The sequence below is a fragment of the Lichenostomus cassidix genome, chromosome 1 (assembly GCF_008360975.1).
Source record: "Lichenostomus cassidix isolate B80296 chromosome 1, HeHo_3.0, whole genome shotgun sequence".
Taxonomy (NCBI): domain Eukaryota; kingdom Metazoa; phylum Chordata; class Aves; order Passeriformes; family Meliphagidae; genus Lichenostomus; species Lichenostomus cassidix.
Window position 1 is genome coordinate 86,697,706 of NC_139479.1, and position 17,450 is coordinate 86,715,155.

General features: G+C 40.2%; 2 gene segments (V, D, J or C); both read left to right on the plus strand.

The window, feature by feature from the left end:
* LOC146445116 (T cell receptor beta constant 2-like) overlaps window positions 1–17,450 on the plus strand; it is a 54,907-nt gene that overhangs the window by 35,115 nt on the left and 2,342 nt on the right. The window contains 3 exon segments of the C gene segment in view: window positions 13,801–13,853; window positions 15,793–16,128; window positions 16,503–16,520. Of these exon segments, the coding sequence occupies window positions 13,801–13,853; window positions 15,793–16,128; window positions 16,503–16,520 (407 nt within the window).
* Window positions 542–8,897, plus strand: LOC146445117 (T cell receptor beta chain MC.7.G5-like). The segment is given in 5 exon segments: window positions 542–714; window positions 4,904–5,239; window positions 5,614–5,631; window positions 6,722–6,828; window positions 8,583–8,897. Coding segments are annotated over 5 exon segments (561 nt in total).

The following is a 17,450-nucleotide window of genomic DNA, read 5'->3' on the forward strand; positions in this document are numbered from 1 at the left end:
CACTGTGGTTCTTCCTAATGGATATCAAGGGTCTGTCTGGGAGCAGACAACTGATTCTTCTGGGCTCTCCTTGTGTGGATTATTTGCACCTATCAGAAAATTGAATGGGATCCTGAAAAGCTATTCAAGACAGCTGGCCTGCCATGGAAAACAAAGGGATTTGTTTTAGTTCACTGCCAAAGGTAGACCACGTGCATTTGGGTGTGAAAACCACAAAGCAAGTATCATTTGATAATTAACTTTACAAATTACAGAATAGAAGGCTTCACAATTATTGGAATACATACTTCCTCATTGACTATGAGGAAGTTCTAGCTGTAGACAGTGACAGCCTTTGGGTATATCTGCATGTTTTTGAGATGTGCAAGATGAGAAGAGGAGGTAAAATCAGTGCTGTAACATGGAGATTGGAGAGAGGTGGCAAAAATAACCTGGGGTGAAATGTAGACAAAATAAAAAAAAAAATCTGGGAAATACATTTATGAATTTTGCAGATTATACAAGAGATCTCAATCTGGTTTTCTGTCAAACGACTGTAGACAGAGATTGAGTCATCTTTGGGACTCCAAATGCAGAAACAGTTTCTTAAGCTTCTGCTTATAGTAAGTCAGCTGCAGTGCATCCATCCCTGCTCTTAGCTTATGATACATCACTTTGTCACTGTGTATAATTCTGGTTTGTCTTTCGGTGGTGGCACAAAACTTACAGTAATTGGTAAGAAATTTTTGTTTTCTCTTTTAATTCACTTCAAATGTCTTCCCTTTAGAGAACCTGACCTCATAATTATCTTCCCTTTTATTATCAAACTGGAGTTCTGATGTGCTAGCAACCCACTCTAACTCAGAGAATAGACTAAGTTCAGTACTCTAGGTCGGGACACACCTTTCATTTTTGAGAACTGAGTGAATGCATTTTCAGTAAAGAAAAAGCTGTCCATAGAAAGAATACGGATAAGGAATGGGGCGAGAAATGTGTGCATAACGTTTAAAAAGTTGCCTTAACAAATCAATATATGCAAAAATCCTTATTCCCCAATAGTACAGCTGTTCTCTATAACATTGGTTCTGCTGGGGCTACAGATGATTAAGGACAAGTTACTGAAAAGCTGTCTGTTTGTCTGGAAAGAGCTGACTTACAGTTACACTTGAAGGGCTCTAGAAAACAAAATCAAGACGATACAAGCTTAAATTTGGATTTTTTCAGGGTAAATAAAAGCATGTGTTTTCTCAGATAACTGAAAAAAAAAAGTGTGCTAGCATTTTTGTTTGATAAAACAGAATGCTCAAATAAATGCTCAGCTTTATTATAAGCAATACTAAAAGCTCTCTGCAGCTGTTTATGTCCTTCTTGATATAGAAAGTAACTCTCCAAAGCACAGCCAGTTTCTTTCCACTAGACAGGTTCCTCAGGATGCTGAAACAAAGATCATTAAAGACAACGGTCTCACCATTTCAGCATAGATGCTAAACAGCCACTGAAAACCACGGAAAAAGAATGTATGATTCATCTCAAAGAGAGGGAGCTCTCAGGGAATATTTCTTTCTGGGCCACATTTATGGATGTGAACTCTTCTTCTCCTTGTGTTGCACCTGGAGTCAGAAGAATTCATGCCTCAGACATTTGTACCATACTGTGCCACTACAGAATAAATTGATTACAAGTGGTAAAATTTAATCTCCTTAGGAAAAAATGCAGTGATCAGCATATTTTTTGAAATCCAATGTTTATCTGAGGTGCCTGAACTGATGAAAATTAATACATTGATCCCTCATTGACCACAGTCATCTATGCAGCTAACTTGAATAATTATCAACAAGAGAGCACAGAGACTTCTTTTCAGGGAAAGCCTTCCAGGGAAAGAGAAAGGAGGCATGTTTAGGAACTTCTACATAGGGCAGAGTGGAACAATATCCTGTGCTATGTATTAAAAATTATTTTGCAAGTTAGAAAAAGGCATTTATTTTACTAGTGAAGAATATTCATAATGTTGAAAAAAATTAAAAAGAAATTCAGCTGTTTAGCTCAGAATAAAAAAATAGTCTGCATATGGGAAATATTTCCTAATATTCTAATATTACACCTAAAGAAATAGATAAATATCCTCTAAAGAAATGTTGGAAGCTGCAACAACTGATTCACCTAAGCATGAAGAAAAAGGGCTCAGGACAGTGTATTTCTGATGTTGATCTCAGCTGTTTAGACACACAGATTTGGTGGTGCTCCCTTACAGACCTGATTTTTTAGGGGACCTGAAATTTTGTGATTCTTCTTTTGCTGGTACCACATGAGGGGTGGGTTAGTCCACAGGCTTGGCTCAGAGGACTGGGAGTAGAGGAGAGGTTTTTCTGCAGCTGCAAAATGGTGTGAACAATGATAGACTGTTCTTTGGCAGCGGGACAAAACTTACAGTCATAGGTAAGTCAAAAGTCAGATTTCTGTGATCTATGTGATGCTGGTTAAGAGACAAGAACATTCTTAATTAAAAGCTTAATAATGATAATTTTTCATACAGCCATGTGAACAGAATTAATGCTTTATTGGTTGCTTATTAAAATGAGATGTGCTATTATGGCAGAGCACAATTTGCCGGAACAAATTTTGTGATCCCTGTGTCTGCAGACTTTATCTGTCATTTCTGGGAACTTCATGAAGGGAGAAGGGAATAAATAATTTTGTTTCCTCCCATTCTCTAAGAAAATATTATAGAGGTTGGGAATGAAAAATGAGCATTGTGGAACAGCAGAATACAACGGCCTGCTGATAAGAATTTTTCTTCCAGTTCTTGCTTTTACCAGCCTCCTTTTCTTTCAAGAATGCTCATTTTCTTTTTCTTTCTAATAGTTTTAACATTCTTTCTGTCTCCCTTTTTTACCTACATTCCTCCTTCCTTGTTTTTTGGGGGGGTATTTTTGGTTTTAAATCTGTTAAATCTCTCCTTTTGCTTTTGTGTCCTATTTGTTTCCATCTCTTCACTCATTAGCTGTTTAGGCTATGAGCTGAGGAATTTGTCAGAGACACTTTTAGGACAGGAAAAAAATCCTAGCAACAAGTGCTGGAAGGGAGAAGTAGAAGAAATTATCCACTCTTGCTGTCCCCTGAAAGGAGAGCAGTGCAGTGCTAAACCTTTTAGGGAGTTATCTCTATTTAATATCCAGGTCATCTAAAGTCTATACAGGCTCATCCATTTCCAGAGAAGCACCCAGGGATCTTTGCAGAGTAAGCATTGGTGGTCACAATTAAGGCTAACATCTGCACACAAACACTGGGGTTTAGAGGACAAGATCTATGCAAGAGATTAATTTCTGCTAATTCTGCTAACTCTCTTCCTCTACAAAGGAGAGAGAGTGATCAGGAAGAACATCTACAATTTAGAGTGCCTTCATACAAAAAAACCCCAACCCCAGTAATAATTTTCTCTTTGGCTCCATAGCTTTCTCTGCATTTCTTTTTCTAACAGCACTCTACAGACCTCATGGTGATGCCTGATGATTTTTTGTCCTTTCTCTTTATACTCTTTTTATACCCTTTTTATACATTTTAAACTCTTTCCCATTCCCTGTACTTTTCACTCCCTTTTAGCCCACATGTTTATAACCCTTGTACTCTAGCCTAGTTCGGAATACTTTGGAGAAGACGAAACATCCCTAGTATCTCAGAATATGAGGCACCAATCTTGAACGGAGCCTCCTCTCTGGAACATGTGTTTGTAAACTAAGTTGTAGCCTCATTTAGCAGGGGATAGTTAGAATAGGAGGACAATTACTTCCTTTGTTGGGTCTCTTATTTGGGGATATGCTAATTTGAGAGGTCCATAAAATTATATACGCATTGTACCTGGTGTGCTTCCTCGGCATGGTTCCACCTTTGACAAGGGGGAGCACCTGGGATCCTATTAAAACCAAGGTAATACCCTTTTCCCCTATACTGCTGTGTCTGTGTCTTATTTTTACCAGCTTTTAGGCATCATGGGTTTCTCATGCTAGATGAGTAAAAAAGGCACTCCAAAATAGTATATGGAAAAAACCCCTGGCTTTCAGGGTCACTGCCTAGCTGCTCAGTAACTTCTCATTTCTGCCTTGTACATCCTGTTGACTGAAGTCTGTTCTCATTAGTCTAACAAGTAGGTATTAAACACTTTAGGACAGGGAACAACTTTTGGCTTGTGATTGTACAGAAACTTGCCTCATTTTGGGGAAGTATGTAGCCAAGAACCACAGCTTCTCATACCTAGGATAACCTAAATAATAAATTACATACAGAGATGCTTACTATCCTTATAAATGGAGGGCAAGTTAAGACACAAAGCAAAACTTGTCCCTGGCAGATTCATGTTACCTACCCCAAGTGTTCTTCACTTCAGAGAGTGACAAAAATCAGCTCCTTCCTTCCTTACTTCCTTCCTTCCTTCCTAGTCATCTCTAAGCTGGGGGGCCAAGTAGAGTATCCCATCACAATGTCATTCTGAACACTGCAGTACCACCATGTCTTAACTGCATCCCCAGGAATGTAACACAGCCTACTGATGATGTTTGTGCTTTATAACAGACTCCCTTTTCTATTAATACAATATTACAAATACATTACAGCATAACTGGGGATGTTTCTGCCCACCTGTTTGCTCAGCTTCTTTCCAGCTTTCTTCTACTTCTGACGGAGGCAATACTAGAAATTCATTTGTTCTTGCATTTCTGTGGCCAGACCCTTTATGTTACCATGTAAGGAGTGAAAACAAATGCTTCCAGTTTCCTGGTGTCTCATTTCCGGTAGCTATTAATTATTCATGAGACAGCTGTTAAAGGTTAGGTATTTCAGGGATAACTCAACACAAACTCAGGACCATTTTCAGAGGTTTCTGATTACATAGAGTGATGGAGAATCTGGACCATGTTGCTTTGTGTTTCAGGGCAGAATGAGGAAATCATCCCTCCAGCTGTGGCCATCTTTTCCCCATCCAAGCAGGAGATCCAGGAGAAGAGCAAGGCCACGCTGGTGTGCCTGGCCTCTGGTTTCTACCCTGACCACCTGACTCTGGGCTGGATGGTGAATGGTGTGAAAAGGACCGAAGGGGTGGGGACAGACGAGTTCTCCACACGCAATGGGAGTACCTTCTCCCTGACCAGCCGGCTCAGGATCCCAGCCTGGGAATGGTTCAACCCTTTCAATCGCTTCGAGTGTGTTGCCAGATTTTTTCAGAATGAAACAATTCAATCAATGCACAAGTTTATCTCTGGTGATGCTGGTGAGTAAAAAAAGTCTATCACCATGCTGCACAGAATAGAAATCACAAATCAAAAGAGTGTGTGTTATGAAACACATCTATATACAACTTCCATACAGGATGTTGTTATGGCACAAATGCATATATAAATATGTAGGTATTAGCATATGTCTCTTCATATTCCTGGGTTTCTGTGCCTACATTACCATAGAACATCTATCGTTTCCTCAGGCTTTCCACTGAGAAATCTCTGCAGTATAGTAAATTTTATACTGTAATAAAACCAATAGTATAGTAAAGTGAATGAAGCAATATTTTGTAAACTGAAACTTCTAAAATCTGCATTCTCTTTGCTTTGAAGAGAAACATGACTTCCAGTTATTTTTGTCTTTCAGGTTGTGCACTCACAGAAGGTACGTGTGTCTCCTCACGTAAGGAGAATTTTGCCTCTTCTCTCAGGCAAATATCAGTGTGTATTTTAATTCCAGCTTTACTGACACTAAGTACAATGTGTGGGAGATATCTGCTGTATGAATAGCTTCTACTTTCTCATCTAAGTGATTTGTATGTGACATTAAAAACAAAAAAAAAAAGAATAGAATTCGTTGTGAGGGTTGTTTGTGCATATTGTGTGTAGCAGTGTTTGGGGGTTTAGTGCTTCCTTATGATTACATTTTGAAAAAACAGAAACAATCATGGAACCTTCCTGTAGAGTATAATTTACTGCAGTCATAGACACACTGATTTCCATTGGGATGATTCTTGCTCAGCTGTGAAAGTAACTACCCCTACTTTTCCATGTGATCTTGACATCAAGGTTCAGGATCTGAAATTCTGAATATTTCTTAGTATGAATCTCAGAATACTTCTCATGACAGGTCACATCCCCCTCTACAGTGGAGTCACATATGGAGGATATCCATATTACAAATCATGTTTCTTTCCTCTTTGTGTACATATTTTCACATTCCTGCTTGTCACCAACTTCTTTGATGCTTCAGGAATCTTAAGGCTGAACCGAAACTGAGGTGGTATGTCAATACTGCTGAAATGCCTTAAGAATGAAAAATCAACAAAAATAAAGTTTCTAGAAGCCATATTATCTTGGGCTGTGTAAAACTTTCTTGGTACGTCAGCAGCACTCATAACATCATTGAAAATTATGAGACAAAAGAAAAAGTAATATCTTGCAATTCAGCCTGTTTTGTGTTCATAGAAGGAGACTGAGATGAATAGCCCAGTTTATCAGTAGATCTGGCAACACAGTACTTTTCTAGCATAAAGCCAATCTTTGTCTTTTCTAAACTTGCTTCCTCTTTTGGTTCTTTGTCCCATTCCCTGCTCTCTGCAGTCAACAGAGCCACTCCTTTGTCTCTAGTTCTTCTAAGTCACTTAGCTAAACATTTCAAGAGTTCATATTTGATGAAAAGCTCTGTTAGATGCAGCATCTTGGGGTGGTGATGATGATGATGATTGAATACACGAATGGTGTTTGACTTGCAGAGTCGTACCTGAGGTATGGAAATTCTCTGAAGCTCACTTACTTCATCCTCTGTGGCAAAGCCTTGGTCTATGCAGTTTTGGTGAGCGGTCTGGTGTGGACAGCCAAGGTAAGTCAGAGTGTCCCTGCAAGTCAAGGATCAGTGGATGCAGTCTGAACCTTTCTCAGAGGTGTGGTTGTTCTGCAGGTGATCTGCCAGGCTTTGTGCAGCCTGGCTTGAAAATTCACAAGTGATGGGTTTGCAATAAGAGTTTTTTCCAGAACTCAAAAAAAAAAAAAATCAATGCTATCTAGCAGGGAAATTCCTTCTCACAATCCTCTCTGAACACATGAAAAAGATGAGAATTAAGGACAAATTACCCAGAAAAGGAAAATATCAGTTGTATCATGCTTTTGTGTAGCTATTAAAAAGGGACTTATGCCTGCAGTGAAAATTATGCACAGATTTTTGATTTGATACAGGGGATAAATCTGATCAAACATTTACAGAGATTTGCAAAGATTTACAAAGAACAGTGGGGTCAGTCTGAACAAATGGGAGAACTTGAACTAACTGCCAGGAAATGCTTTTTATTTGTACGGTTTTCCTATGGCTCAAATATATACTCTGTGAGAGCAGTAGAATCCCCAGCATTTGTCCCCTTAAAAGCAGAAAATATATTTGGAAAGTCACCTGGTAGATTTGAGGGCAAGGTTGAACACAATCTCAGTTATGCTTTTGGTCGTTTTGCAAGGATATAGTGGAGGGAGTAGATTTGTCCTTTTCTGCATCACAATCATAGAATCACATAGTGGTTTACGTGAGCAAGAACCTTTAAAGGTCATCTAGTTCCACCCTCCTGCCATGGACAGGGACATCTTTCATTAGACCAGGTTGCTCAGAGCCCCTTCCAACCTGGCCTTGAATCCTTCAGGGATGGCGCATCCACAGCTTCTCTGGTAAACCTGTTCCACTCTCTCACCACTCTCACCAGAACAAATTTCTTCCTTTAATGTGAAGCTCACCTGTATCAGTTTAAAATCAGTGCCCTTTGTGCTGTCTCTGCAGGCCTTGGTAAAAGATCTCAGTTTTTCTTAAAAGTCCCCCTTGTATATAGAAAGGCCTCAGGCAGGTCTCCCCTCTGGAGGCTTCTCTTTTCCAGTCTGAAGAGAAGTTGTTCCCTCAGGCTGTCTTCATACTCTGAAGCTCTATGACTATTTTTTGTGGGCCTCCTCTTGACCTGCTTTTACATGTCCATGTATTTCTTGTGCTGGGCCTCCAGAGCTGGACACAGAACTCCACATGGCATTGGTGGGAGTCACATCACAGCAGAGCACAGGGGCAGAATCACTTCCCCAGGCCTGCTGGCCCCACTCTTTTTGCTGTAGCCCTGGATGTGGTTGGCCATTTGGGCTGCAAGTATGCATGGGAGGTGGACATCCATTTTTTCATCCATGAGTATCCCAAATTCCTTCTCCACAGGGCTGCTCTCAAGCCATTCATCCCCAGTCTGTACCAATCTTGGTGGTTGCAGGATACACTTGGGCCTAGTCTCTAAGTCTGTCCAGGTCCCTCTGCATGACATCCCTTCCCTCAAACACATCAATGACCACACAGCTTCGTGTCATCTGCAAACTCGCTGAGGGTACAACTGACCCCAATATCAATGACACACTGAGGAAGGTATTAAATGGTTTTGGTCCCAGTGCAGACCCTTGAGGGAAACCATGTGTTACTGGTTACCACTTCAACATTGAAGCATTGATGGTAACTCTTTGGGCAAGGGCATCCAGCCAATTCCTGTATTTGATTCTTTTGCTCAGTGGTTGTTGTTATTATATTATTTTTTCAATTTATTTTCATTCCATTTTGTTTTCTATTAGACTGGTGGCAAGTTATCTAGAGAATAAATGAAGAGTCCTCTTCATCACACGGGCAGGATCACAGCAAATTCTCTACCTTTCCATAGCAAAGAATCTATACTTCTAAGAACTTCTGAATATTCTTTTGAATTTCTGTCCTTCTCCCGTTCTTCACTTTGTTGTAATCACTGCTGAATTTTCCTTGTATTTCCATATCCTATTCTATCATATTTTGTTGTAACATATCTTTAAATCTAGCACCTTCTTAATGCTCAGAGGATGGGAACAAATCTCCTTGATTTGAGAATAAAGTTTTTGCTTTTTTCCCTTGGAAAAGCGTGAATTATTCTTTCATAGTAATAATGTCCTACCACACAATTTCCAGTGATCAACAGTGTCTTAAGGAACTCTCATTAAAGATCACTCACTGACAAACCTTACAGGAATAACATATCTGTTATGGGAACATAGAGAGCTAGCCAGGATTTACACTGTGTACCAACAACTGGAGCAGGGCTGAGGCTTTAGAGGCTTCCCCTCTCCAGGGGCTGATTTTGAGCCAAAATAGATGAATAATTCAAAGGTGGTAGAGAAGGAAACAGAATTTCAGCCAGATGAGAAGTGACATCCTCTCGGGAGAGGCCTCGGAGCTGCGTTTTCTCTCCCTGTGTTTTTTCTTCAGATGAGCTTGATGATGGCACCAGGCTCACTGTGGTAGTGAAGAAAAATTTGGTGAATAGATTGGAAGTCACCTGACACTTAATGCATTTGTTTCAGAAGGATCTGATGACAGCTTTGAGAGGAATCTGGCACACCTTTTTTAAAGCCATTAAAAGAAAGAATCTATATGGTAGTGCTAGAGGACAGATGTGTATAATGCTGTAAAATGGAGTTATTTTTCCTGCTCTGTGCTTGTCACTCCTTTAATCTTCTCAAAACACTTCAGATCAGGAGAAAATATCCTATTGAACCATGAGAATTATTTAGTGTTCTTATTGCAGAAATTATTTATGCAGTCTTGTGGCTGCTTCAGACAAAAAGGAAAACTGTTTCCTGGAAAATACTTTCTACAGAAATGCTTCTAGGGGTCTTAAATTCACCAGACATGAACCACCTGGTCTAGGGAAGGGTGTCCCCTTCCTCTTTGGGGAAGAATCAAAAGGAACAGTTCTCAGCAAGTGGGAATTGTGAGAAGGTTGTGCAAGGGGCACATTTCAGGGAGTGTGACAAAAGTAAACAAAGAGAGAAGTCTTTGGATTCAGATGATGAGCTCCTTTCCCAAGATGCCTCATTATTCATGCTCTATGCAGTTAGAATACACTGGAGCACAGCGGAATGGAATATTAAAGAATAATTCCAGCTCAGACTGAAACACATTAAGATGAATATAATTTATTAGGACATTGGGTGAAAATGGCTGCATTTATCAAGGCTGTCACAAAACCCCCCCCAGATCTATCTTGTCCTCACACTCAGACATTCAGAGTGGTCATGGCAGAACTTAGTTAAAGTGAACAGAGGACAATCTTGGGCATGGGAGGTTTGGAGCAGACAAGCTACATTTTGAAGGAGGGAACACAATTAAGTGGTTCTATGTGAGAAAAAACTATGGCAAATAACAGAGACTTCTTTTGAGATGCTGAAATAAAAAGAATGTTGCAACACTGAATTCAAAATTGTCAGTCACTGAAAACTGATGCCAAGCACAGGAATCCAATCTTGTTCTTTTCCAAGCTTCCTACAAGCCATGTAATTCTCATTTCTACATACTTCCTCTATTTTACAAGGTATTGTGCAAAGAGAGCACTTTAAAAGATGGGCAGATACATGTCTGTGCTCAAATAATAGCTCCTGTATTTTCTTTCTTTTTCCTTTTTTTTTTTCTTTTTTGATTGAAGGAAAGTTAAGGGCTTAATGTTTTCCTCACTTGACAGTGGGTTTGTTTATCTATATATACATGCATATGTGCAAAGAGAGATGTGACTTGTGTGTGTGTCAGTGAGTCCTGTGTTGGCTTTTGCTGGCAGTCACAGCTCTTCCTGCCTGTATTCCTGGGTGCAGGACTGCACATGTGTTGGGATACATGTGTTGATCATGTCCTTGTTGAATGCATACACATGGATTTGAAAATCAAAACCGCTCTCAAGAAATTTTCCACAAGACTCAGCAGACCTACCTGTAGCATAAATATGTACATTGATATTCTAGCATGTAGAGCACTCTCTTAAGTCGCTGACTCCACATTCTACAGAGTGCCATCTTCTCAAATATACTGCAGATTGGTAGAAATGATATTGCCATGAGAAAGACTACAAAAGCAGTTTCTTTTGATGACCCCAACTTTTCATTCTTCAGACCAACTGCTAATCAGTCACACAGATGTGAATGTTGGAAGTCTAATACAATTACTAGTTAACATGTTATTTCAGCTAAGGACAGCACAGTTATAACTTGTGCAAATGAGTTCTAAACAAGTTCTCATAATCAGCTGAATGGAAAAAAAATCTGCCTTCTCAAGTTTTCTAAATAAATGTTTGTTTTCTCTGCTTTTTTTCTTTAAAATATAGTTCTCCCTTACTTTTCAGACAATTCTTCTTCCCCTTCTTGCCCCCTCTATATACTGAGCATGATGCCATAGGATATGGAATGTCCCTTGGATCAGTTGGGATCAGCTTTCCTTGCTGTCCCTCCTCCCAAGTTCCCATGCACCACCAGCCTCATTGCCAGCATGGTGCTATGAGAAGCAGAAAAGGATTTCAATGCTGTGTAAGCATTGCTCAGCAATAACCAGAACATTTCTGTCTGGTCAACACTGCCAACACTGGTCCAAAACACAGCCCCACCGTAGCCACTGTGAAGGAAATTAACTCTACCACAGTCCAAACCAGCACAGGTTCTCACAGCAATTGTTCCTGGTTGACAAAAACAGGGGGTGGAGTCATGGGTGGGATTGTTTTTGTACGAACTTATATCATTGTGGGAACAGCTGGGAGGGGGCACGATGATACATTCTGCAGAAAGCCTTTACAAAAACCCTTAAGTGCATGAGCCTTGTGAGAGAGTGTGCTAAGGCAGCTGCAGAACATTCTGCAGCAGAGCAGCTGTGCTCTGCCTTGGTTTCTCTTAACAGACCTTCTGTGCTGGGACTTACTCTCATCATCTGAGAACTGAGCCTGCCATCTCTGGGAAGCAAGCTAGGAAATTCTGAGATATTGAAATTAATTTTCAGCAAACCAAAGTCTCTTGCAGGTGTACCTAAAATCTATCAGAACATGCAAGGCTGGTATAAATATTTTTCCTGATACACTGATGTTTGCAACAGACAACAAAATGGCTCTCTCTTAATGTGATCCAAGTGCCAGAAAAAGAATTCTGACATGTAGCAGGTATCTCTCAGAGGCACTACATAAAATGCATTGGGGTTTTCTCTCTTAAATGAGCCTCCAGGGTCTGCTGAATGACTCCTGTGAGAACAAAGGGTGTCTCTAATCCTTCTGCCCACTGTCTCACTGTGGTTCTTCCTAATGGATATCAAGGGTCTGTCTGGGAGCAGACAACTGATTCTTCTGGGCTCTCCTTGTGTGGATTATTTGCACCTATCAGAAAATTGAATGGGATCCTGAAAAGCTATTCAAGACAGCTGGCCTGCCATGGAAAACAAAGGGATTTGTTTTAGTTCACTGCCAAAGGTGAAACATCTCAGGTAGAGATTGAGTGATGTTTGACATCCCAAATACAGAAACAGTTTCTTAAGCTTCTGCTTATAGTAAGTTAGCTGCTGTGCATCCCTTCCCATAGCTTATGGCACATCACTTTGTCACTGTGACAGTGCTGATATGCTTTTCGGCTCTGGCACAAAACTTACAGTAATTGGTAAGAATTTTTTGTTTTCTCTTTTAATTCACTTCAAATGCCATGTCCTCCATTTAGAGAGCTTCATCATTATTGTTCCTTTCATTATTAAACTGGTGTTCTCCTGATGTGCTAATAACCCACTCTGCTTTGGAGAATAGATTTAAGTCTAGTACACTAGGTAGGGACACACCCTTCATTTTGAAGAACTGAATGAATGCATAATATTACACCTAAATAAATAGACAAATATCCCCTAAAGAAATGGTGGAAGCTGCAACAACTGATTCACCTAAGCATGAAGAAAAAGGGCTCAGGACAGTGTATTTCTGATGTTGATCTCAGCTGTTTAGACACACAGATTTGGTGGTGCTCCCTTACAGACCTGATTTTTTAGGGGACCTGAAACGTTGGGTTTCTTCTTTTGCTGGTACCACATGAGGGGTGGGTTAGTCCACAGGCTTGGCTCAGAGGACTGGGAGTAGAGGAGAGGTTTTTCTGCAGCTGCAAAATGGTGTGAACAATGATAGACTGTTCTTTGGCAGCGGGACAAAACTTACAGTCATAGGTAAGTCAAAAGTCATATTTCCATGATATATGTGATACTGGTTTAGGGGACAAGAACATTCTTAATTAAAAGCTTAATAGTGATATTTTTTCATACAGCCATGTGAACAGAATTAATGCTTTATTGGTTGCTTATTAAAATGAGATGTGCTATTATGGCAGTGTAGGATTTGCAGGCAGAAATTTAGAGGTCCTTGTGTCTGCAGCCTTTGTCTTTCATTTCTGGGAACTTCAAGAAGGGAGAAGGAAAATAGGTAATTTTGTTTCCTCCTGTTCTCCAAGAAAATGTTACAGAGGTTGGGAATGAAAAATGCTTCTCGTGTCTGCTGGTTTTTGCAGTTTGTCTGTGTAATGATCCAAAGCAACATTTGAGAGGTAGAGTCTGGGTTCTCCTATGTGCTGAATCAGGGAGGGAAAGAGTAATCTTGCTGGCACTTTGCTTGCCTCTCCATAGATGGTTAGCAGGCTGTCTAAAGTTGCTTTGGAATGCTGGCTTCTGCTAACAATCCTTCTCACAACCTCTACTGTTTAGCAAGGACTGTGTTGTTTTTCTTTCAGCCTACTTTTCTCCTCTATTCTTTCTCTTTGTCTCCATTTTCTTTCTCTGTCTTCTCCCATCCCAGCAAAAGATTTAACATCCCCTATATCACGGCATGCTGGAATCCAGGGCAAAGTAACCTTTTCCATCTGCTATTGCCCCATCTGATAGCAAACTGTAGAAATACTGTTGCCTGCTCCTTTACACAGTGCCATTTTAAGGAACTATGGGGCTGCAGGAAGAGCATGATGACACTGCAGGTTATAGCCTGACTCTGTACAGCTGTGCAAACCAGGAGCTCAGCTTTGGAGCCGGCACTGTGCTCAGAGTAATAGGTAAGGAGTTAATCCAAATAGTGTGGGGGACACTTGAAAATTTCCCTAGCATTAATAATGATATGTAGCATGTACACTGGTGATTTCAAAGTGAGAGTAAGAGCGAAAGATAACAAGAAATTATGAAACGGACCTTGCCATGATGGGAATGGAGGAACTGTGGTGCTTTTTCGCTCAGGTGGGTGAAATCTGTGTGACAGGGAATGCATGGAAGTGATCAAGGTTTGTGTCAGTCTCTACCGTGAGCAGTGTGGAAGACGAGAACCCAATGGGCTACTGAATAGATTTTTCTTCCAGTTCTTGCTTTTACTAGTCTCCTTATTCCATTTCGAGCATGCTGCTTGTTTTCTGGGGTTTTTTTGTCTTTTCACTTATATCATTATTCTTTCTTTCTATCTCCCTTTTTCATCTACCTTCCTCCTTTTTGTTCTTCTTTTGTTTGTTTCATTGTTTAGTCAGTTAAATCTCACCTTTTGCTTTTGTGTCTTCCTGTCTGTTTCCGTTTCTTCACTCATTACCTGTTTAGGCTATGAGCCGAGGAATTTGTCAGAGATACTTTTAGGATAGGAAGAAAAACCATAATGCCAGGTGCTAAAAGAGAAAAGTAAAAGTGATCAGCCTCTCTTGATATCCACAGAAAGGAAAGCAGAGCAGTGCTAAACATTCTAGGGAGTTCTCTCTGTTAACATCTAGGTCATCTAAAGTCTACACAGGCTCATACATTTCCAGAGAAGCACCCAGGGATCTTTGCAGAGTAAGCATTGGTGGTCACAATTAAGGCTAACATCTGAATGCAAACACTGGGGTTTAGAGGACAAGATCTATGCAAGAGATTAATTTCTGCTAATTCTGCTAACTCTCTTCCTCTACAAAGGAGAGAGAGTGATCAGGAAGAACATCTACAATTTAGAGTGCCTTCATACAAAAAAACCCCAACCCCAGTAATAATTTTCTCTTTGGCTCCATAGCTTTCTCTGCATTTCTTTTTCTAACAGCACTCTACAGACCTGATCGGTTTCTCATGCTATATGAGTAAAAAAAGGCACTCTAAAATAGTATAGGGGAAAACCCCTGGCTTTTAGGGTCACTGCCTAACTTCTCAGTAACTTCTCATTGCTGCCTCCTACATCCTGTTGACTGAAGTCTGTTCTCATTAGTCTTACAAGTAGGTATTAAACACTTTAGGACAGGGAACAACTTTTGGCTTGTGAGTGTATAGAATCTTGCCTCATTTTGGGGAAGTGGACAGCATAGGGTAAGGGCTTCTCATACCTACGATAACCAAAGTAATAAATTACATAAAGAGGAGTTTAATGTTCGTAAAAATGGAGGGCAAGTTAAGACACAAAGCAAAACCTGTCTCTGGCAGATTCATGAAGAACACCTACCCCAAGTGTTCTTCACTTCAGAGAGTGAGAAGGATTGGCTGCTTCCTTCCTTCCTTCTGAGTCATCTCTACACTGGGGGGCCAACTAGGGTATCCCGTGAGAGTGTCATTCTGAACACTGCAGTACCACCATGTCTTAACTGCATCCCCAGGAATGTAACACAGCCTACTGATGATGTTTGTGCTTTATAAAATATTCCCTTTTCTATTAATACAATATTACAAATACATTACAGCATAACTGGGGATGTTTCTGCCCACCTGTTTGCTCAGCTTCTTTCCAGCTTTCCTGCATTTCTGCCGAAGGCAATACTAGAAATTCATTTGTTCTTGCATTTCTGTGGCCAGACCCTTTATGTTACCATGTAAGGAGTGAAAACAAATGCTTCCAGTTTCCTGGTGTCTCATTTCCGGTGGATGTTATTATTCATGAGACAGCTGTTAAAGGTTAGGTATTTCAGGAATAACTCAGCACAAACTCAGGACCATTTCCAGAGGTTTCTGATTGCATAGAGTGATGGAGAATCTGGACCATGTTGCTTTGTGTTTCAGGGCAGAATGAGGAAATCATCCCTCCAGCTGTGGCCATCTTTTCCCCATCCAAGCAGGAGATCCAGGAGAAGAGCAAGGCCACGCTGGTGTGCCTGGCCTCTGGTTTCTACCCTGACCACCTGACTCTGGGCTGGATGGTGAATGGTGTGAAAAGGACCGAAGGGGTGGGGACAGACGAGTTCTCCACACGCAATGGGAGTACCTTCTCCCTGACCAGCCGGCTCAGGATCCCAGCCTGGGAATGGTTCAACCCTTTCAATCGCTTCGAGTGTGTTGCCAGATTTTTTCAGAATGAAACAATTCAATCAATGCACAAGTTTATCTCTGGTGATGCTGGTGAGTAAAAAAAGTCTATTACCATGCTGTACAAAATAGAAATCACAAATCAAAAGAGTGTGTGTTATGAAACACATCTATATACAACTTCCATACAGGATGTTGTTATGGCACAAATACATATATAAATGTGTAGGTATTAGCATATGTCTCTTCATATTCCTGGGTTTCTGTGCCTACATTACCATAGAACATCTATCGTTTCCTCAGGCTTTCCACTGAGAAATCTCTGCAGTATAGTAAATTTTATACTGTAACAAAACCTATAGTATAGTAAAGTGAATGAAGCAATATTTTGTAAACTGAAACTTCTAAAATCTGCATTCTCTTTGCTTTGAAGAGAAACATGACTTCCAGTTATTTTTGTCTTTCAGGTTGTGCACTCACAGAAGGTACGTGTGTCTCCTCACGTAAGGAGAATTTTGCCTCTTCTCTCAGGCAAATATCAGTGTGTATTTTAATTCCAGCTTTACTGACACTAAGTACAATGTGTGGGAGTTATCTACTGTATGAATAGCTTCTACTTTCTCATCTAAGTGATTTGTATGTGACATTAAAAACAAAAAAAAATTGGAAGATCATTCTTTGTGAGGGTTGTTTGTGCATATTGTATGTAGCAGTGTTTGGGGGTTTAGCTCTTCCTTATGATTACATTTTGAAAAAAACGAAACAATCATGGAACCTTCCTGTAGAGTATAATTTACTGCAGTCCTAGACACACTGATTTCCATTGGGATGATTCTTGCTCAGCCGTGAAAGTAACTACCCCTACTTTTCCATGTGATCTTGACATCAAGGTTCAGGATCTGAAATTCTGAATATTTCTTAGTATGAATCTCAAAATACTTCTCATGACAGGTCACATCCCCCTCTACAGTGGAGTCACATATGGAGGATATCCATATTACAAATCACATTTCTTTCCTCTTTGTGTACATATTTTCACACTCCTGCTTGTCACCAACTTCTTTAATGCTTCAGGAATCTTAGGGCTGAACCGAAATTAAGCTGGTATGTCAATACTACTGAAACTCCTTAAGAATGAAAAATCAACAAAAATAAAGTTTCTAGAAGCCATATTATCTTGGGCTGTGTAAAACTTTCCTGGTACATCAGCAGCACTCATAAGATCATTGACAATTATGAGACAAAAGAAAAAGTAATATCTTGCAATTCAGCCTGTTTTGTGTTCCTAGAAGGAGATTCAGATGAACAGCACAGTTTATCAGTAGTTGTGTGTGGCAACACCACACTTTCCTTGCATAAAGCCAATCTTTGTCTTTCCTAAACTTGATTTCTCTTTTGGTTCTTTGTCCCATGCC